At 50.5% G+C, this 22,553-nt stretch overlaps 1 protein-coding gene across 1 annotated transcript in view; it reads right to left on the bottom strand.

Moving 5' to 3' along the window:
• SGSM1 (small G protein signaling modulator 1) overlaps positions 1-14,817 on the bottom strand; it is a 47,054-nt gene extending 32,237 nt beyond the window's left edge. The window contains exons 1-2 of the mRNA XM_063144182.1: positions 14,777-14,817; positions 1,547-1,622 (exon numbers count right to left, since the gene is read on the bottom strand). Coding sequence (XP_063000252.1) covers positions 1,547-1,610 — 64 coding nt within the window. The 5' untranslated portion in view covers positions 1,611-1,622; positions 14,777-14,817. The remainder of the gene's footprint in view (positions 1-1,546; positions 1,623-14,776) is intronic.
• Between the last annotated feature and the right edge of the window lie 7,736 nt (positions 14,818-22,553).

Genomic DNA, 22,553 nt, shown 5'->3' with positions numbered 1-22,553 from the left:
TGCAGGAACCCACCCTAAAGCATCCTTGACAGATGGTTGTCCAGCTGCCTCTCGAATAACTTTAGTGTGGGAGAATCTACAACCTCCCTAGGTAACTGATTCCTGAAGCTTCACTGCCTTTAAGACCACCTTCATCCATATCAGCATGCCCACACTTTAAGATCCAAAAAAGAGGCCCTTCTCACCTGCCTACCAGGGAGGGCAATTAGGTGGGGGCCCACATGGAAGAGGGCCTTCTCTGTAGTGGCCCCACACCTGTGGAACAAACTCCCACCAGCAGTCTGCCATGCACCATCCTTGCAGGATTTTAAGAAGGCCTTTAAAACATTTTATTTTACTATGGCCTTCTCATAAACGAGTACTGTTTTGCTGCTACCACCCTTGTTTTTATTGTTAGTTTGAACTGTGAGCTTTTATCTGATATTTTACTGTCTATGCTTTTATTGCTTTTAATGTTTACTGTCTACATTTCTATTGCTTTTAATGTATGAGTATTGCGTCCAGTTCTGGGCACCACACTTCAAGAAGGACGCAGACAAGCTGGAGGGGGTTCAGAGGAGGGCAACCAGGTTGATCAGGGGTCTGGGAATGAAGCCCTATGAAGAGAAACTGAAAGAACTGAGCATGTTTAGCCTGGAGAAGAGAAGATTGAGGGGAGACATGATAGCACTCTTCAAATACTTGAAAGGTTGTCACACAGAGGAGGGCCAGGTTCTCTTCTCAATCCTCCCAGAGTGCAGGACACAGAATCATGGGCTCAAGTTAAAGGAAGTCAGATTCCAGCTGGACATCAGGAAAAACTTCCAGACTGTTAGAGCAGTATGACAATGGAACCCATGACCTAGGGAGGTGGTGGGCAAAGGGTTACCTGCCTCACTTTCTCTTTCTCCTCCTCCTCCATGCCTTGTATTCGGTAGATGCTAACACATTGGTACAGCACAAAGGACAAATAATATGTGAACACAAACTCCTAATCGCCTCAATATTCCTGGTCCGACATTTGATCTAGCTCTCATAGGCCCTATTCCCAAAAAGATGGAATGGGAGACACGATAGCACTCTTCAAATACTGAAAAGGTTGTCCCACAGAACAGGGTTAGGATCTCTTCTCGATCCTCCCAGGGTGCAGGACATGGAATAACGGGCTCAAGTTACAGGAAGCCAGATTCCAGCTGGACATCCGGAAAAACTTCCTGACTGTTCGAGCAATACGACAATGGAACCAGTTACCTAGGGAGGTTGTGGGCTCTCCCACACTAGAGGCCTTCAAGAGGCAGCTGGACAACCATCTGTCAGGGATGCTTTAGGGTGGATTCCTGCATTGAGCAGGGGGTTGGACTCGATGGCCTTACGGTCCCCTTCCAACTCTAGTATTCTATGATTCTATGGTTGTAAACCATCTTTGGAGGGCTTTTGCCCTGAGTGGTGGCTAAGAAATGTTTAATATAAAGAAATAAGCTGCGGAGGACAGAACCGCCTTTGCCCAGTCGGTGCAGATCGAGTGAATGTAAACACCGGAGCGGATGCATCCAGCCATCAGACTTACCGCAGAAAGAAATGATGTGGCTGCTGTCCTCGTGCACAAATTTCCTCGTGACGGCTTCTTCCATGATCTGCTTCACCTATGAAATGGTTCGTATAAACAAGAGAGATTATCTGGGAAGCCCGGAAAGGAAAACACATCTTAAGTCCAGCTCCTTGAGAATAAAGGGCCAAAAGCTTCTCGCTGGCATGTTGAATTGATTAAAAAGATTAAGGCCCTTAAAAGGAAATGTACCGGCAAGACGCAAAAAGGGGCACCCGGCAGCGTAGGATAAACGCGTCTAATTCAGGAAGCAAATCCTTAGAAAAGACTCAGCCTACCTGCTACCCTCTAAGTGAGTTTGGATTTCCGATGGCATGGGAATCATGGGCGTTGTAGTCCAGCACAATCTGGAGGGTTGGATCCATGGGCCCAACAGCCTGACTTATTTCCCGCCCTGGATCACCATTAGCATCTTCCATAGACCTGGAAGGTCATCTGCCCACACTGAGAGATTTCCTACAGAAGACTCTTGCACCTGCAGTGTGATGTTTTTCATGACCTGTCGATACACCACAGGCAGAGTGCTGAAAAGCTTCCCTAGCAGAAAATCTTCCCCCTGATGATAATGTTCTCCTATTATTAGAGAACGGAAGTTTTAAAAGTGGGTAGGTCAGTCTTTGGAGCTACGGAGGGGCGGTGCAGTTGAATTGTGGTGGTATGACAACTCCGACTCACAGCAGTTGTGAGCAGAGGGTTTTTTTCTCTTAAAAATGGTTGGTGGCCCAGCTACGCCCTTATCTGGACAGGGATAACCTGGCTTCAGTTGTCCATGCTCTGGTAACCTCCAAGTTAGATTACTGCAATGCGCTCTACATAGGGCTGCCTTTGAAGACGGTTCGGAAGCTGCAGCTCGTGCAAAATGCAGCGGCCAGATTGATTTCGGGAACCAGAAGTTTTGACCATATAACACCTGCTCTGGTCCGCTTGCACTAGCTGCCTGTATGTTTCCGAGCCCAATTCAAGGTGCTGGTTTTGACCTATAAAGCCTTACACAGCTTGGGACCACAACATCTGATGGAACGCCTCTCCCAACGTGAATATACCCGGTCACTATGTTCAACATCTAAGGTCCTCCTCCGGGTGCCTACTCTGAGAGAGGCTCAGAGTGTGGCAATGAGGGACAGGGCGTTTTCGGTGGTGGCCCCCAGACTATGGAATGATCGAGGCTCACCTGGTACCAACGCTATCTTTCCAGCGCCAGGTTAAGACTTTCCTCTTTGCCCAGGCATATGGCAGCACATCTTAATCACCCACGTTTATTTTTTTAACGGTTTTTAATGTTTTATGTGTGTATGTTCTGTGTTTTAAATTTTTTAATTTTGTATACTTGTTTTTATCTCAATTTTAGAATTTCTGTAAATCGCCCAGAGAGCTCTGGCTATGGGGGCAGTATATAAGTGTAATAAATAAATAAATAAAACACTCCACTTCTCACATACAGGAACCGTGCATGTATACAGAAGGCAGGTATTCACAGATGCAAAGCCCAGCCGGCCAAAAAGTGAAAATTCAAAGAGTCAGCTGTATTTATAGCCTTACAATATTTCTTTAAATGTCCAGAAACAATTTCCATTGTTATCTGTGGAAGCCGAATAGCAGAAATGAAATTGTTCTCTCTCTCTCTCTCTCTCTCTCTCTTTCGGTTCCATTTTGTTTGCAGAGTCTAACGTTCACTGACTTGTGGCTGAACGTTTGCCCCAAAAAAGAGGGGGGCGCAGGAGAGAGCATAAGAGGGGGGAAATACTTTTAAATGGAACCGTCAACAAGTTAATGAAGAAGTGTAGAGAACGTGACCTCTTGCAAAGCAGTGCTGATCTAACAGCTGAGCTCTTGGAAAGCTTATCTTGCCTGACATAGCAGCCACAAAGATGAACACAGGCTCCCTTGAGAAAAAAACACAGAGAGAATGCTGACATCCTTATGGTTCTTGCATTGCAAGCATCCATTTGTTGCTAAAATTCCCAAGCGCCAACGCTAACAATCCCGGGTTGTGCTACGGCCATTTGCCGCTGCCTTTTCTCCTCCCCAGGCACTCGCCGCTGCCTCGGCTCCTCGTGGAGAAGCGAGCCCCGCAGCTGCTAAGCCAGCAGCTGAGGCACAAAGCCCATGACTAATCCTCCCAAGCAAGCGATCGCTCTCAGCCCATTGCTGCTGCCTCACCTGCCAGCTGCCTTCCACCCATCAACATGTCCCTATTATTATAATAAAACAAGAGGCACCGTTTCCTTTGTGTAGGTCCTGTCTTCGCCAATAGCCAGAAAAGCCACGTTCCCAGCGATCTGGTCTTGCTTGGGGTGGGAGTAGGTTCAACCTCAGCCAGCGTTCAGACCCTTTTGCAATGCTAGGGCTCGGCCTTAGAAGAGTTGAAGTAATAATAAAGCAGGAGGGGCCTCTGAGCATGTGCAGAGTGCCTCTCGCAGGGCACAAAACGAGTCACCACGACACTCGGCCCCACCTCCAAGGTAGGGGCAGGGGATTTAGGGGACTCTTTCTTAAGACACACGTGAGCCTCCGAACCAAGCCTGTTTGGATGGAGACCCTTAGGCCCAGTTCTCCAAAACAGATGAGGAGGGGGGCTTCTTTCTGGACCTCAAACTGCAGGTTGGGGGCTTTCGACGCTCTTCTGTTAAGAGCATTACAGACCCAGCTGGGCAAGGAGAAGGACCCTGGCCTAGATTCACCCTGAGATGCTGGCTTTCTATGCACTGAGGCCCTTTTATTTATTTCTCTTTTGTACGGAGCAACATTCCATCATGGACTCTGGATGCAGAGATGATCCAGCAAAGAGAAGCAGCAGATGCCCATCTAGCAAGCATGCAACTCATCCTTGTGGGGGTGTGGGGGACACGTGTGGGGACTTCAACCCTCTTACGGAGAAAGATAGACTTGCATTGGTTCATCTAACCCAGTATTGCCAACACGGACAGGCAGCAATGGCTCTCTGGGGTTTCAGGAAGGATTCCTTCCTCATCTGACCTGAAGATGCTGCCGGCGTTCAAACCTGGGGCATCCTGCAGGCGAAGGTGTGGCGCTATCATGGAGCTACAGGCCTTCCTCTCCGGGATTTCATTCTTGCAGGGGTTAATCCCTTTTCACACACTGTGGCTGCTGCAGGACCAGGAAACAGAACTAGGAGCCTGCCTTCTACGGGGACAGACCCTTGGCCAATCTGGCCCAGTATTGCCAACACGGACTGGCAGCAGTGGGTTTCAGGCAGGGTTCCTTCCTAGTGCAACCTGAAGAAGCTGCCGGGATTCGAACCTGGGACCTCCTGGGAGTGAAGCATGGGTTCTGCCACGAAGCTACATTGCGACGGAAACTTCACCCTGAGCCCAGCCGGATGGATCTGGCCCTGCACGCCCACGTGTAACGGCAACCCAGTCCCTCACGGGGCAAGCTCAGCTTCGCTTCCGGCGGTCCATCGCAGCTTGGCTTGGATCTCTCCTGCTAAAAACGGGGTTGCGCTGCTGCTCCCCTCCACAAGCTTTATGCACAGCCTCGAGGGTAGGTGTGTCTGGTGGCCTGTCCCAAAGAACAACCTCCCAGGCCCCGACCAGGTCAGCAGCAGAAACCCCAATCCTGGCAAACAGGTTTTGCCACATTCCCTAGCTGGTTCTACCAGTGGAAGAATCCAACGCTTAAAACGGAGACTGCGTTCTCTGCCCTTCCCCACCCAGCACCATCCAGGCTTTGCCAGTCCTGTGCATCTTCTGCTCTGGAAGAACAAAAACACAATCTCACATCTCACAGGAGGAAAGGTAGCTCCTTTGCATGTAGAAGATCCCATATTCAAGCCAGTTAGGATTGAAAAAGACCCATTCTGTAAACCCAGAAGAGCCCACTGTGCTTTCATCCTTCCAGCCCCGTTATTTTATTTATTTATTACATTTTTATACTTTGGAGCAGGGACTTGCATTGACTTATACAGACACAAAAAGAGATCAAAGCCTCAGGGTACTATAGACAAATTCATTGTGGAAAATCCCGAAACGTTTCGGCCTCTTTCAGCTGAACGCGTCGGGCGTTTCAACCATAAATTTGTCTATAGCATCTTTCTGTGTGCATCATGGATGCTCCCCCACCTTGCACCATTGACTTATATGGCTCTCTAAAGCACCACGTGCCCTGGTGATGAGACGAAAAAGAATATAACCGCTTTTCCTGGTCACCCGCAAATCTACGAGGTCGTGCCTGTGATTGAAATCAGTTTCCAGTTCAAATTTACTTAGTTTGTCCTAGTCTTTTATAGGCTAGTATTTACTTTCTCCCTCTCCCGGCAGAGTCTTTGAGGTTGTCCTGAAAGACACTCTCGCTGCACACATGGGTCCCATCTGCACCACTTGGCCTTGAGCCTGCAATTTAATAAGCCCGAGGCGGCCTCCATACTCCCTGCTTTTGGAGACTGCAATCTGTTTTTATCATCTCTTGCGCATGTTCCCGGAGAAACGCTACAGGATTTTCTCAGATACCGGGCTAAAAGTGCCAAATGCCTGACTGGGTATAAGGTAGCCTCATGAATGAATGCTTCCAGTCAGTAATGGTCTGGATGCGGAAAAACAAACTGAAGCTGAATCCAGACAAGACGGAGGTGCTCGCTGTCAAAGGCCACAACCTGGGTTTGGAGGTGTGTCAACCGGTTCTGGACGGGGGTTACACTCCCCCTGAAAGACTGTGTTCGCAGCTTGGGGATGCTTCTGGATCTGTTGCTCCAAATGACAGCCCAGATAGATGCGACAGCCAGGAGTGCCTACTATCAGCTTCGGCCGATACGCCAGCTGCGCTCCTTCCTGGAGTTAGAAGACCTAGACGGTAGTGCACCCGCTGGTAACTTCAAGCTCGACTTCTGCAATGCGCTCTACGTAGGGCTACCTTTGTGCCTAGTCTGGAAACTTCAACTAGTTCAAAATATGGCAGCCAGGCTGGTCAATGGTACACCTAGGGGTGACCACATTACACCAGTCTTAAAATCTCTTCACTGGTTGCCAATTAGTTTCCGAACAAAGTACAAAGTGTTGGTTATCACCTTTAGAGCCCTACATGGTTTGGGTCCAGGCTACCTGCGGGATCGCCTTCTCCCGTACAATCCGCCCCGCACACTCAGGTTCTCGGGAAAAATCTACTTCAGCTAGCAAAAACTAGATTAACAACTGTTACCCAGAGGACCTTCTCTTCTGCTGCTCCCAGACTGTGGAATGGCCTGCTGGAGGAGACTCGTCAACTTAACAGTCTACTAGCATTCAAGAACGCTATAAAGACTGATCTCTTCCAGCAAGCCTATCCAGTGGAATTTTAAGATGTTTTTAGGATGTTTTTAACAATGTATATTATGTTTTAATCCAGTTTTATGTATTTTATCATTTATTGTTGTTCCCTGCCTTGATCAAAGTGGAGAGGCGGGTAAGAAGTATGATGATGATGATGATGATGAGCTTCATCCTTAAGAAGCCAACAGCAGCTAAGAGGTTTTCCCAACATTTAAACTGCCCCGCCCCCCATATCGCATCCCAAGGCTCACCTGCCCAGCACGGCGTAATTTTTTAGTGAGCGATAATAGCCCACTTCAAGATCTGGCCTCACCTTAGCCCAGTCTGTTCGGCAACACCTGTTCTTTTACTTGGCATTTGCACAGGTTTAAACTAGGATCAGGTTTTTGGCTTGCACCTTTCTTATCCTATTTATAACACGCACGCATACACCCACACACACAGTCTCTTCTCCAATGCATTCGTGTGCTGTCAACAGCCTGTAATTCCAATATCCTGTATAGACAAGCTGAAAAACTTCCCTGCAGATAAAAGAACTAGCAACATCCAATTTATTTTTTTTAATTTATTTTTTTAAAGTACACTGCCAGCATTATTCCGGAGTGTTCAGTCACTGTTTGTTCTGGGTTATACAGATGATAACACAGCTGAAAGGTTTGATACCCGCAGAACAAATAGAAATGTTTTCCCACTGCCACCACCTTCTTTTAAAGGAGACCATTAACGACGTTTGCATTCTGATTTTCAGCAGATTTTACTGGAAATTAAATTGCATCGATAGTCGGGGGGGGGGAAGGCATTTGTATTCCCAGGCGCCAGCCTTAAATCTTCAGAAGCAGAGATCAGCGTGTTTTAGAGGTGGGGGGGAGGAGACCCACACCCACCCTGCAACCCAGCACCCTAACCATCAATGGTTTAAGCACCTGTGGACCCAGGTGCGGAGTTTCCCATCGCTGCGTCCCCATCGTGATGTAATTTTCACTCCCTGCTTCCCTGAGCAGAAGGACATTCCAAGGGGAAGGTCTTTTACACACTCTAAATTCCTAATGAGAAGAGAGAGCAACAGAAAATTGTATTCTGGTTGAGCAAGGGTAGTGCCGGGGGCAGCACGGGGCAAGCAAGCACTCAGAAACTAGTGCCAGTGTGGCGTAGTGGCTAAGATGTCAGACTGGGAGTCAGGAGATCCGGGTTCTAGTCCCCACTCAGCCACGGAAACCCACTGGGTGACTTTGGGCCAGCCACAGACTCTCAGCCCAACCTACCTCACAGGGTTGTTGTTGGGAGGATAAAAATGGCAAGGAGGAGGGTTATGTATGCCGCCTTGGGTTCCTTGGAGGAAAAAAGGCAGGATATAAATGCAATAAATAAATAAATAAATAAATAAATAGTGTACATCTTTAAAGCTGCCTCAGTTTCCCCCTTCAGCGAACAACGTGCTCTTGCAGCTGGGGTGGGCAATTTAGTGACCCCCGAGATATTTTTGGGCCAACTGCAACTCCCATCATCCCTCGCTGTGCTGGCTAGAGCTGATGGGAGTTGTAGTCCAAACCATCTGGAGGGCCACCAGTTGCCCAACCCGGCCTTAGGGACGCACAAGGCTCCTTCATGCCAGCCGAGATTTCTGTGTCCTTTGCTGCCTCTATTCCACCTGCCACGGTGATTTTCTCTTTACTCTACACAAGTAGGTAGGGTATGATCAATAGCTAGTAGATACCAGCAATCAACGCCCCCCTAAAGGGCTATCAGCGCCCAAGGAGGATGCATCGTGGACAGTTATTTGGCAGGCCGACAAGAGCCTGATTCTGCTACATGCTGCCCACTTCTGAGCTACACAAAGCTTCTCTTCGTCAAAAGCCACCACACTCTGAAATGCTTGGCCAGTTTATTGCCACGCAACTCGCAGCTGTTAAGATTCACAAAAGCTGCCTTGTTTCTCCTGTCGAAAGATCTGAGCTCCTAAGCCAGACCGAAAACCACATTCCCGCCTAGAGCTCTTACACAGCCTCCAAAGCGTCAGTTTTCATTCCCATTCATTTGGCAGCCTCCATCTTTTTTCCGGAACGCAACCGAATCATGGATGAGTGAGTTACTGATCCAAACACAGCCACGTGAGCCCTACGCAGGAGGGGCGCCCCACCGTGCGGAGGAGGGCTAGTGGCGGTGGGGATATTTTTCTTCTTCCACATTTCTGTGCCAGCAAACAGCTCACACAAGCTGGACACCTCCTAGAATTCCGGGGAGGGGAGAATCTTGAATAAAATTAAGTTGGTTCAGGGAGATGATCCAATCTGATCGTGACCCCGTGTCACCCCAGGAAGGACTCCTGCAAAGGAAAACAGTATTTTTCCCCTGCTTGGTTTCAGGACTGCTCACGTCCAGTCACAAAAATATCCCTTTTGCACTCTTGGAAATTGCAATTTGAGCAACGCTCCTAACAAGCCAGGAGCTGCAACACGCTATAATTGGAGCATTTGGAAAGCACTTTCAAACCATGCAACTTCACACCCGCGCACGCAGGCAGAGCGGTGATGCTGCGCTGACGCAGGGTTCCAAATTCCCTCCCTCTGCCACTGCTGTGCTTGCCGACGCACCGATGCCATTGATAGCGTTGGAACCGTGGCGCTGGGCTTGTGAAGGGGGCGGCTGTTTCCATGGGAACAGGCTAATGCTATCGACATGGGAGGATGAGTCCGCGCAGCTGGGTGAGGATGAGGAGAAGCGGCCTCCAACCGGGAACGCAGATCTTTTCCTGAAACGTTATCAAAGGCACCTAGCTCAGGCGGAGGAGGGAACATTCGTTTTTTGTGTAACGTCGTCTCCCAAAAGGCACAAGAGCACGTTTCGCAGAAGGCCACGGCTTTCATCTTCAAAGAGAAGGCCAATGGCCCCAGAAGCTCCCTTCCTCAGCCATCATCCCAGCTGAGAACCTACGAGGCCCCTCCGTTTCCCAGCGTGGCTGTACAGCTTCAAATAAACAGCACCCTTTCTAATCTCTTGCTCGTCTTTGTCATGTTAATTAAAGGCAGGCAGATTTATTCGACACTCCGGAGAATTACCACCAGGGCCTTTTCATCTCCATCCCAAAGACCCAGGTTTTGGGGAACACAGCTCACTCCAAACCAAAAAACTGCGCAACAGCGCATTTGCAAGCCGCAGCGGAGAGGGCGAACCGTAGCCGCTGGGCACCGCGATCCCACAGCTTTAAACCGGTTTACGGCTCGGACGGGGGATCTCTTACGAGACTGCCAGGAGCAAACCAGAACGCGTAACACAGTAGAAGCCACTTTTGTCCAACCTGACACGTTCCACCTGTGTCGGACTACAAAAACCATCATCTCCATTCAGCCATGGCTGAAGGTTATGGGCCCTGTAGTCTGGCACAGCTGGAGGGCACCAGGTCGGGGAAGGTCGATATAATCTAAATTCGTAGCGTAGATACGGACGCGTAAGGCTTACTAGTTCTAAAGAATTCCTCTACATGCACATTTGAATCGATATAGTTTTAGTCACTATATTGATTCAAATGTGCATGTAGGTAAAAAGAAAGTAATGCATGTTTTTTGCTTCCACTGACGCAAGCATGTCTCATCGCTAGCTGGTATCCTCTTAAAAGAAGCCTTTTTCGCTTCTCCAACACACACGGAAGAGCCGTGCCGCCCTACGACAGTCAGACACATGCAGCTATTTAAAGTTTTCCTTCTGTACAATTACACGCCAAGCCAAGACCTTTCTCTTCAAGCATTATCATCTTTAATCGGTTACCGTGATTCATTTTACTGCTGGCTCCTTAACGTTTTAAATATTTTGTTAACGTTTCTAATGCCACCGGCCGTATACTTTTATTGCTGTATTTCCTGTTTGGGTGTTTCAGCGTTGTTGTTTGGTTTTATTATTGTAAACGACTCCAAAAGCACGTTTTAATCCGACAAATAAGTAAATACCTGCATTAAAACTAAACGTGTGGGGCAGGGGTTTGACCTGCTTTCCTATTAACACACGGCACCTCTTTTGAGGGTGAAAGTATTTTCAAATTGATTAATACAATCAAGCTATTGATTCAAAGACTGCAGCAGTAACAATAAGAACAGGTATAGAGCAAGTTCACCGATAATTCAACGTTAAATTCACCCCCACCCCCAAATTGCTTGCGAATCTAATTTTTTTGGAGAACCATCTCGGAAGGCAGCAGAAGCAATTGATCTCATGCACCAGCTGTGCTAGCATTGCAGCAAATCCATAAACGACTCAAGGCAGGGGAGGGCGTGGATCATATCAACGGACCGCAGACCATCCTCAAAGCAGCCCACGCAGCCGGGCCATTAATAACCCTTCAGAAAAAAGCAATCCAAGAACAGACCTTAAGAGTGCACAATGAAGGCCTGTTCATTATTAATGAATAAAAATGCCTTAAGCTCACTGCAGGCAGACCGGAGAATTAAAAGGTGCTTAAAACCAGGCTGTGAAAGGGGTCCTGCAAGCCCCATTTAAGATGAACAGAGGGCGCGCAGCTGCGGATCGCGCCTGGGGAACGGCTGGAGCTGCCGAGGCGAAGCCCTGGGTGTGAAAGAGCCGCCGTCCTTCCAGGATGGATGGGGAAGCGCTTCCTCCTGTTCTGCCCTCGTCAGCACAACAGAAATGCAGAGTAGTGGGAGAACTACAGGGCGGTGGTGAGGTCTAGAGCAACCTTTCCCAAGCTGGTGCCCCTGCCCAGATGTGTTGAGCTACCAATCCCCATCATCCCCATGCTGGCTGTGGGATGATGGGAGTTGTAGTCCAACACAATTGGAGAGCACCAGGTGGAGGAAGGCTGTTCCAGGCCAAAGACGCTACTCAAGTTCCCCCGTCTAGATCAGCCTTCCTCAACCTGGGGCGTTCCAGATGTGTTGGACTGCAACTCCCAGAATGCCCCAGCCAGCTGGCTGGGGCATTCTGGGAGTTGCAGTCCAACACATCTGGAGCGCCCCAGGTTGAGGAAGGTTATTCTAGATAGTAGTAGTTGTTGTTGCATGGGCTCTCTGTTTTACATCCTTACATGGATGGTTTTAGACTTGATATAAAGCATTTTAATGGATTTTCGTTTTTGTGAACCGTCCAGAGAGCTTCCACGACAGGGTGGGATAGAAATATAATAAATGAATGAATGAACTTCTCCAAACTGGGAACTGGCCTGCATTTATCAAGGCTCCCCAATTAACACCCGTTCCACGCCCTCCTTCACACCAACCATTTCTTTTGCACATCACGCGAGTGTGCATCAGGTTTGGGATGCGATGCCAGTGTATGTGTGTGTGTGTGTGCGGTGTTGCCATTCGGCACTGCTTCCCCCCCCCCCCCCCGCCACCAATCGTTACTCCAAAAGCATGCCCCAAAATGACGTTTGCAGGAAGCCGGCCTGCCGTGCCCTGCCTAATCCTTGAGAATGGTGGCCACAGACAGAAAAGAGAAAGCTAGCACCTCTGGAGAGCCAAGCGTACTTTCAGGCCACCCAACTCTATCATCAGAGGCCCATTAAGTGGGCAGAACATGCATGAAGACTTTGGAGTCTACATGGTGAGGAGCATAATAATAGTCAACATCATCATCATCATCAGCTCACAACTGCAAAAGGAAATAAAAACAAAGCCATGTGTTCACAGGGCATTTTCTTCTGTTTCTGGTAATATGGCCGACACCGTAACACAATAGCTGATTGATGCAAGACAGCTGAGCCTTGAACAAGGTCTGGGTGCCCACGACATGTTCTCCAAGCAATGGGAAGGGTGCCACGAGCCAGTTTGCCTTGAAGGTGCTCCAGAAAACTTGCGCCTTCTTGTCCCCAAGAGGGAGTCTGAACGAAATGCATCCATGGCATTTATGTAACAGTCCTGTCTTCCGCTTCCTAAGGAAAAGCCCTGCACAGCACTCCCCCCGCCTTGAGACTGGAGAAGAACCACAGCTCAGAGTGGGGGGAGGGAGGGAGGGAGGGAAGGAATGGGGCAAGGGAACTTGGCACAAGGCGTCTTGTAAATGTGGGGAGGGAGATCTCCAGATGTTTGGGACTTCAGTTCCTAGAGGCCCCTGCCGGCAAGGCCAATAGCTAGGAATGCTGGGAACTGAAGTCCCAAACAGCTGATGCTACTTTCTGCCCACCCCCTGCTGTCAATGAAACCCACTTCCCCAAAGCTCCAGCCATGGGATATGCCTACTCCAGCATGATCTAAAACAGACAATCCAGAAGCCTCAAACCTTGATGAACCAAGGCAACATCCTTCACATGCTCACCTTGGAAAAGCGGATGCCCTTCTGTGGTGTAGGACTGCAACCTCCATCATTCCCGGCATGATGGGAATTGCGATCCAACACTCCCAGAGGGCATCAGGTTGGGGAAGGCAGGTCCTGGCCTTCGCCGGCATGCAGGGGTGATCCGCTGCAGCAAAGGCGACGGAATGGGCAACCCACGGGAGCAGCAGAGCAAAACCTCACACTGAAACCTCCCCAGCTAGCATCTCCAAGCGCAAGGGCTGTGCAAATGAATCCGGCATCATCAGCAAAACGCAGCAACCAGGCTCCGGCAGCCCTTCTGCCTAGGAGAATCACCTGCAGGTTTATATAACCTGCAGCTTTAATGCCGCTCTGGAGGGGGAGGGGCAGCCACCCGAATTTTGACAGCTGGGAATCTTTTAAAATAAACCAACTACCACCCCACCCTACCCCCGGCCCAAAATTTGGGGAAGGGGACAGTGCAGAATAGTGTTGAATTTAGCACCGGCCCTTTAAGGAATATGGGCACACACACCCATCACCCAAGCAGATCCAAGGTCCAGATGCCACAGCAAGAGACCTTGGGAAAATTTCCCACCTTCAGATACTGCTGGAGGCGAAGGAGGTAACGCAGCAGCCCAGAGTGTGGTGATGGCCACTATCTAAGGCACATTCTGGGTTAGGCAGGAAGCTCTGGAAAGAGCTACACGTGCAGCCATGTCCTCTGACGAAGCGCAAAGACACTCTGCACATCCTCAGAGACCCTCTTCAGCCTTCCTACTTCACCTTGTCCCGGGACAGAGTGCCTGTTCAAATTGGGTCCCACTCCATGCCCTCAACATCTTTTGCCCCATGGTGACCTTGATCCCCTAATCCAGACTTCCAGCTGGCTGGGGATGATGGGAGTTGTAGTACAAAACATCTGGAGGCCCCCAGGTCGGGGCAGGCCACCCGAATCTGATCTGGACACCAGGCCTCAATTCGGGAACATGAGAGATAACCTCCCAGCCTCTGGGCATGTGAAGACTGCAATTCTCTCCACCAGCGGGTAAAACAGCACATCCCACACATCCAGAAGGAAAGATGGGGGTGGTGGTAGTGGGGAAAGGGGCACGTGGTATACAAGACGGCGCTGTCACCTTAGAGCCCCCCTTTCCTCGCCATTTTTGGGCAGGCGCTTCTAATTTGGGGGCAGCTGGGGGTGGGGTGGGGTGGAGGGAGACCCCTCCTCACCCATCAGTACGAATCCCACCAGCAGAGTGAAAAGGAGAGACGACTCGTTTCTCTCGCGCCCCGATCCAAGAAGGGAACGTCTTTGGAGAGCCCCCCCCCCGGGGGCATTTCTGAATAGTTTCCTAGGTGATGGGGACAGCAAGGCAGCCCCCCCCCCCCCGGACACACACGGCCAGGTGGGCTCCTCTAACCTCCGCGCCCCCCCCCATGCCGCCAGCTCGCCGCATCCTCCTGGCCAGATCCCCCCCCCTCTCCGACAGAAGCGAGGGATGAACGCCCCCTCCGCCCAAAAGGAAGCGCGCGCCCCCCCCCAACCCGGCCCTTTCCAGCTGTGCGCGCCGGCCTCCGAAAGGGGAGCTGCCCCGAGGGGAAGGCAAAAGCCAGCCAAGCGGTCGCCACCCAGGCAGCCGTGTAGCGGGGGGGGGGGGGTGTCCCCGATTCCGCGGCCACCCACCTCCTTCTTGGCGGTGCGCAGGAGGCGCTGGCGCGTCTCGGCCTCGGCGGGCAGCAGCAGCAGCGAGGAGGGCGTGAAGGCGCGCAGGGCGGCCGAGCCGGACGCCGCCGCCGCCGCCGCGCCCCGGCCGCCCTCGCCCGCAGCCCCCCGGCGCCCCGCCGCCGCCGCCGCCGCCATCCTCCTGCTCGCCCGTCGTCGGCAGCGCAAAGTGAGCCGCCGGCCGCGCAGGGGCGGAGGAGAGCAGCGGAGGGCGGGCCACGCCGGCGAGGGCTGGGCCAGCCGGAGCCGCAGCGCCGCCCAGGGACGGGCGCTCGGGCGGGCCTTGCTGGCTGCCGCCGCTGCGCCGCCGCCGCCGCGGCCTTTCCCTCGCTGCACGGCCGCGCAGAGGACTAGCCGCTTGACGGCGCGGCCCTTCGGCACCCCTCGCCTTCCCCAAGCCGGCGCCCTCCGGAGGGGCTTCTTGGTGGTGCAGCAGAGAAGATGGAGGGGAGACCTGAGAGCCCTCTTCAAAGACTTGAAAGGTTGTCCCACAGAGGAGGGCCAGGGTCTCTTCTCCAGCCTCCCAGAGTGCAGGACACCGAATAACGGGCTCAAGTTAAAGGAAGCCACATTCCATCTGGGGAAACTTCCTGACTGTTAGAGCAGTGCGACAGTGGAATCAGTGACCTAGGGAGGTGGTGGGCTCTCCCACACTAGAGACCTTCAAGAGGCATGATAGCACTCTTCAAATACTTAAAAGGTTGTCACACTTAGGAGGGCCAGGATCTCTTCTGGATCCTCCCAGAGTGCAGGACATGGAATAACAGGCTCAAGTTGAAGGAAGCCAGATTCCAGCTAGACATCAGGAAAAACTTCCTGACTGTTAGAGCAGTATGACAATGGAATCAGTTACCTCTCCCACACTAGAGGCATTCGAGAGGCGGCTGGACAACCACCTGTCAGGGATGCTTTAGGGTGGATTCCTGCATTGAGCAGGGGGTTGGACTCAGGGGGTTGGACTCGATGGCCTTGCAGGCCCCTTCCAACTCTGCTATTCTATGATTCTAAGGAGAGGCGAGTAGGTCTCCCTAAGGAACCCCCTCTTGGTAAATCGGTGAAGCTTCCCAAATCCCTTCCTAACGCAGCCCTGGGAGTCCTGCAGACAGAGTCACCCGGCAGCCCCCAAATGCAGCACTCCACCCCACCCCGCTGCAGTTCAGTCCTGTGGGGGGGAAGTCAGAGGGCTGCCATGGGGCATGACGTAAGGGTGGGAAAGGAACCTGCTTTCCCCCACACACACACGCACCAGTGACCCCAGGGCCCAGTCTGCTCCCACCTGCATCCCCCCACCACCTCTTCCTCCGCAGAATCGCCTCATCCTGAGTTCTGTTTCTTGCTCACCCTGCAGAACCTTTGGGGTTCTGAGGCTGCAGACAAAAAGGAAGAACAACAAGAGGAGACCAGAGAGACAGGAAAATAAAGAGAGAGAAATAAAGCCGCCAAGCAGTCCAGAATTCCACGCAGACGCGTCCTTCCCTTATGCGATGACCTGCATGCACGAACCGGCCACAGAAGGTGGAATTTAGGTAGCTCCAAAACTGATTTTTCAGTTTGTATTTTCATCCATGGAGCCTCCGTTTCCCCCATTCAAACCCTCTGCTTTATTTCTCCCTACCGAACGTCTGAAACCAAGATGTCCCTGACAATTGTCTGTGTTGAGCGTGGGGGACGGGGCACCCAGGGACATCTGTGACGGCCCTCTGTTCGCACCACAGTGTGCCATTGTCACGTTGTTGCAGCCGTCCAGGAAGAAACCTGCAAGTTTGGGAGCAGACAGAAACCAGGGGACGAGACGAACGTAAAAACGTAAGAAGAGCCCTACGGGATCAGCCCAGGGTCCGTCCAGTCCAGCGCTCTTCCCACACGGTGGCTGCCCCCACAAGCAGGACGTGAGGGCGACAGCACTCTACTGCCCATTCTCCCCAGCAACTGGTGTACTCAGGTATCCTGCCCCTGATACTCATTTCTGCAAAGTTTGACGCTCCTTAATTTTCGAAGGCTTCGGCCTCCTCTGTTAACTGCATCCAGGGCTGAGTGGTCCGGCATCCCCTCCCAGGGTTGCGGTCTTCTCCTTGCCTGGGCAAGGATGAGCTATTCCGTGGGGAATGTAGAGGTCTGCCAAGCCCCCTTGCCTCGTTCACATGTCTTTCCCTGGGCCTCTCATCACCCAACACTTTGTTTCTAAGAGGCAGTTTCTATGGAAACGGGATGCTTCTGCTTCTCAGCCACTCAACTTCCGCCAGCCTGCTAGTCAGCCAGACCTGCCTACTGAGGCAAAGGGTTACCTGCCTCACTTTCTCCTCCTCCTCCATCTCCATGTCTTGTATTTGGTAGATTCTAACATATTGTTACAGCACAAAGGACAAATAATACGTGAGCACAAACTCCTAATCGCCTCAATATTGTTGGTCCGACATTTTATCTAGCTCTCATAGGCCTTGTCCCAAAAAGGAGGAATGGGAGACATGATAGCATTCTTCAAATACTTAAAAGGCTGTCACACAGAGGAGGGCCAGGATCTCTTCTCCATCATCCCAGAGTGCAGGACACGGGAAGTTACAGGAAGCCAGATTCCAGATGGACATCAGGAAAACCTTCCTGACTGTTAGAGCAGTACGACAATGGAATCAGTTGCCTGGTGAGGTTGTGGGCTCTCCCACACTAGAGGGCTTCAAGAGGCAGCTGGACAACCATCTGTCAGGGATGCTTTAGGGTGGATTCCTGCATTGAGCAAGGGGTTGGACTTGATGGCCTTATAGGCCCCCTCCAACTCTACTATTCTATGATTTTATGATCCCGGTCTTGGGCAAATGTCTCCTTTGCATTATATCTGCCTTCCCAGAGGAGTTTGTTAGAGTCAGCTAATGGTAATCAACACCATCCATACACCAGGCATAGGTAACCAGGTGCCTGCCAGTGCTGGCTGGGGAAGGCTGGGAATTTTAGGACTTTTTTTTCTGTCTAAACGTGGATAGGATTGTGAATTTCAGTGCCACAAGACTCCACCTTAGCGGGCTGTTGTGAGGAATTGCCACGATAACACAGTCATCGTCACGGCAGCCCTGCAAGGTAGGCCATTATCATCACCTTCCCCCATATTTACAGGTGTGATGAAGGCCAAAGCTGGAAGGAGTGGTCAGTTAAGACCGAGGTGAGATTTGTTAGAACAGGGCGAGCCCCTTGGTTCACAGCTCACGCCTCTGTCTCTCGGCGGGCCTGCTGACCATCCCAGCAGACCGAGCGATGCAGCCAGCCCTAGACCTTATCACACGGTCGGAAAAGCACCAGGTACTGCCGGAGAAGACCCCCAGGATGGAAGAGAGGACGGCTTTCCTGCCCTTTGCCCGCTGAGGCGTTCTTCTCCTGACATCTCCACTCCTGTCAATCCTCCTCCATCCCTTGCAGGCGAATGAACATCAGCTTGGCCTGGCCCGTCACTTCCTATCACTCTGCGAGGAGGACGGGTCGACTTCACAGAACTTTCGAAACCCACGCAGGGCCTCCTTCCCGGTCCCGTTTTCCATGCTGCCGGCTGGAAACCAAATACCGTATTTCTTCGATTCTAAGACGCCATCGATTGTAAGACGCACACTAATTTCAGTACCACCAACAGAAAAACAGCTTTGATTCTAAGAAATAATAAACGAAGCCGCGATTCTAAGATGCACCCTGTTTTTAGAGATGTTTATATGGGGGGGGGGAGTGCGTCTTAGAATCGAAGAAATACGGTAAATAATTCTCCCCGCCGTCGTTATCCTTCTCCCAGCGTCCCAGTCCTCTTTTCCAGGGGGGGAAAAGAACTGTTCAGAGGACTGTGCTCAGAAGCGGTCCGAAAGCGGCCACTGGAGTTGCCAGCTTTTATGCACAAACACAGGAAATTGTCAAATGATCGGTGGTTGTAGGGGAAGGGGTGTTTAATAATAATAATAATAATAATAATAATAATAATAATAATAATAATAATATTCATTTATTATCCGCCTCTCCCTCTGGATCGTGGCAGGGAACAATATTATTATTATTATTATTATTATTATTTATTTATTTATATAGCACCATCAATGTACATGGTGCTGTACAGAGTAAAACAGTAAATAGCAAGGCCCTGCCGCATAGGCTTACAATCTAATAAAATCATAGTAAAACAATAAGGAGGGGAAGAGAATGCCAACAGGCACAGGGTAGGGTAAGCAGGCACAGGGTAGGGTAAACTAACAGTACATAAAACTGGTTAAAAGAGCATATAAAACCAATACAATATTAAAATAACGATTTTAATATTGTAATGATTCAGTGGAGATGACCCGTACAGTCTGGGCTTCAAAAGCAGACCCCAAAGTCTATAGGTTGAAGCCATGATGCCAGGGGACAGAACTCGAGGACCGGTGGGCCAGTTAGGGTTGACCATACTGGGCTCACCGGACCAAGAGTCTGGCTCTGTATAAGTTAGCTTCCCATGTTGCACACTCTTGTTTGGGTCTGAAGCTGGCATCTTATACCAAAGCATTTCACATTTTAAAATCTAGTTATATAGGTATAGTGGGTTTTTTAAAATAATAATAATAATAATAATAATAATAATAATAATAATAATAATCTAAAGCTATACAATTTAAACTTTGAGAATTTAAAAAATGTTTAAATCTATAAAAAGGTATAAACTGGATGCACTAGTGGTCATTTGCTTTGTTTTTGGAGTGCTGTGTCATGCACGTCGCATGCATAAAGGTTGGTTCAGAGTTTCTTGTGTTCCCAAGCTAAAATATAGTGGCCGTTTTTTTTATGTTTGCTCCGCTCTTTTTGCCTTTTATCCCCACCACCACCGCTGAAATTTGGCCCTCTGGCTGAACGAAGTCTTGCAGCCCTGCATGAGGCAGATGGGAGCGCTCTTGTGCAGCTCCTGCACATTCTTCTAGGAGGGCTTGTGCAGGAGAAGTTCTCCATGGCTCCCCCTCTTTCTCTGCCGTTTGCCTTGCCTGAGACGGCCGGGAGAACCCACCGTGACGCTCTACTGCGCTGCGGTTTTCAGATTTCAAAGCTCACCTTTTCACCGACCTGACAGGTGGGAACTAACCTAGACCCCGGGTGCCAAGAAGCACACGCTGGTCGAGCCCAGCCAGAGCAGAGCAAGGCCCGGGGCACCCCGAAACCTCACGCGTGATCGACCCAGGTCTGGCTGCTCGCCGCAAGTCCTCCGCCTCGGCCGTGTGCGTTTCATTGCTCCTTTGACGGACAACTCCGGAAGTGAGTTCTGTCAAGGGTGAAAGGAGGCCTGAACATCAATCGGACAGAGAACAGTGGGGGAGTTAATTAAGCTGCCCATTCATGGCTACGTTTCCCAGATCTGCCTTGGCCAAGCATGAGAAGATACCGCACGGCAACATAACAGAGAGACTTGTGGCACCTTAAAGGCTCGCACTTTTATTGTGGCAGGAGCTTTTGTGGACCAGAGTCCACTTCAGCAGATGCATGGGCTGCCATCCCACCGAGGAGAATGCTCCGTGCATCCAGGGAAAGGGACTCTCGTCTGCAAAAGCTTCTGCCATCATGCGTAAAGCATAAGTGGCATTGCATGCAACCCAAGAGCTGTTGCGTCCATGTCCTGCTTGTGGGCTTCCCGTGGGCAGCTGGCCGGCCCCTGTGAGAACAGAATGCTGGACTAGATGGACCCTTGGTCTGATCCAGCATCAGGGCTCCTCTTACGTTCCTAAGCGCATGATGCCAACACACTGGTAAGGACCAGTGAATTTACTGTGCGAGTCTGGAGCCGTGCTCTGTAGAGAGAGGTCCAGAGAACCCTGAACATGGATCAGACCAAAGGTCCATCTCATCCAGTAGTCTTGAGACAGTGTGTTTTAATTCTTCAAAATATATCAGGAAAAAACATCAGGAAAAACTTCCTGACTGTTAGAGCAGTACGACAATGGAATCAGTTGCCTGGTGAGGTTGTGGCCTCTCCCACACTAGAGGCCTTCAAGAGGCAGCTGGACAACCATCTGTCAGGGATGCTTTAGGGTGGATTCCTGCATTGAGCAGGGGGTTGGACTCGATGGCCTTGTAGGCCTCTTCCAACTCTGCTATTCTATGATTCTATATCCTTCCTTTATATTAATCTAGTTAGAATTGCCTGGTCCCTTCCCACAGTGGTCAGACAGATCCCTCTGTCAACCCCCCCCCAGAATTCAGGCAGCCCCCTCCTTATACATCCCCAGCATCACCTGGTACTCAGGTAAGAGCATAAGAGCACCAGAAGAGCCCTACTGGATTGGACCCAGGGTCCTTCTAGTTCAACACTCTGTTCACACAGTGGGTAACCAGCTGTCGACCAGTAACATAGAAGCAGGCATGAGTAAAACAGCACCCTGCATGTTTAGAAAAAGGCATACTTCTTCTTAACTGTGTTTCTGGGACATAAGAGTCTAAGAAGAGCCCTGATGCTGGATCAGACCAAGGGCCTATCTAGTCCAGCACTCTGTTCACACAGAGTGTTTCCCAGCTGTTGATGGGAAACCCACGAGTAGTGCAACTAGTGTACACAGGCATACTGCCTCTGATATCAGAGGTAGCACATAGCCACCAGGGCTAGTAGCCATGGATAGCCTTCTCCCCAGGAATTTGTCCATTCCTCTTTGAAAGCCATCCAAATCCATGGCCATCACTACACCTTGTGGAAGTGAAGTCCATAGTTTCACTCTGCACTGTGTGAAGAAGTCCTTCCTTTTGAATCTCCCGCCATGGAATGACCCCACTGGGTTCTAGCATCACAAAAGCAGGGGAGGAAGCCTCCTATCCACTTTTTCCAGACCATGCATGATTCTGTACCCCTCTATCATGGTTACAGATGTTGCAACCACCTTCCAAGGTGATTATTGGGAAATCTAGCTAGGCTTTGCACAGATAAAACTTCAACCATTCATAGAGTCCTTCCAAGGTATTACAACAACCCTGCCAGGCAGGCTGGGTGGCCTCGGTGGCACGGAGTGCCTTCTACCAACTCCGTTTGGTGGCCCAGCTACGCCCCTATCTGGACAGGGATAACCTAGCTTCAGTCATCCATGCTCTGGTAACCTCCAAATTAGATTACTGCAATGCCCTCTACGTGGGGCAGCCTTTGAAGATGGTTCGGAAGCTGCAGGTTGTGCAAAATGCAGCAGCCAGATTGATAACTGGAACCAGAAAGTTTGAACATATAACACTGATTCTGGACCGCTTGCATTGGCTGCCTATATGTTTCCGAGCCCAGTTCAAGGTGCTGGTTTTGACCTATAAAGCCTTACATGGCTTGGGACCACAATACCTGACGGAAGACCTCTCCCAACATGAACCTACCCATACACTGCACTCAACATCTAAGGTCCTCCTCTGAGTGCCTCCTCCGAGGGAAACTCAGAGGATGGCAACAAGGGAGAGGGCCTTTTCAGTGGTGGCCCCCCCCCCCCGACTGTGGAATGATCTCCCCGATGAGGCTCGCCTGGCACCAACATTGTTACCTTTTCAGCACCAGGTCAAGACTTTTCTCTTCTCCCAGGCATTTAACAGCATTTAACAACATATGCTAAGTTTGTTTGTTTTTTAATGGACCCCAGAACTGTTGTTGTTTAACATGGATACTGTTTTATACTGTTGTTTTATATTTTTCTGATGATTTTAAATTTTGTATACTTTTTTTTTTTACGTCCACTGTTAACTTTTGTAAACCGCCCGGAGAGCTTCGGCTATGGGGTGGTATATAAATTTA

This window comes from Elgaria multicarinata, chromosome 18 (assembly GCF_023053635.1).
Source record: "Elgaria multicarinata webbii isolate HBS135686 ecotype San Diego chromosome 18, rElgMul1.1.pri, whole genome shotgun sequence".
Lineage (NCBI taxonomy): Eukaryota > Metazoa > Chordata > Lepidosauria > Squamata > Anguidae > Elgaria > Elgaria multicarinata.
Note: the sequence above shows the minus strand (reverse complement) of the source record. Positions and strands in the feature narration are given on the sequence as shown.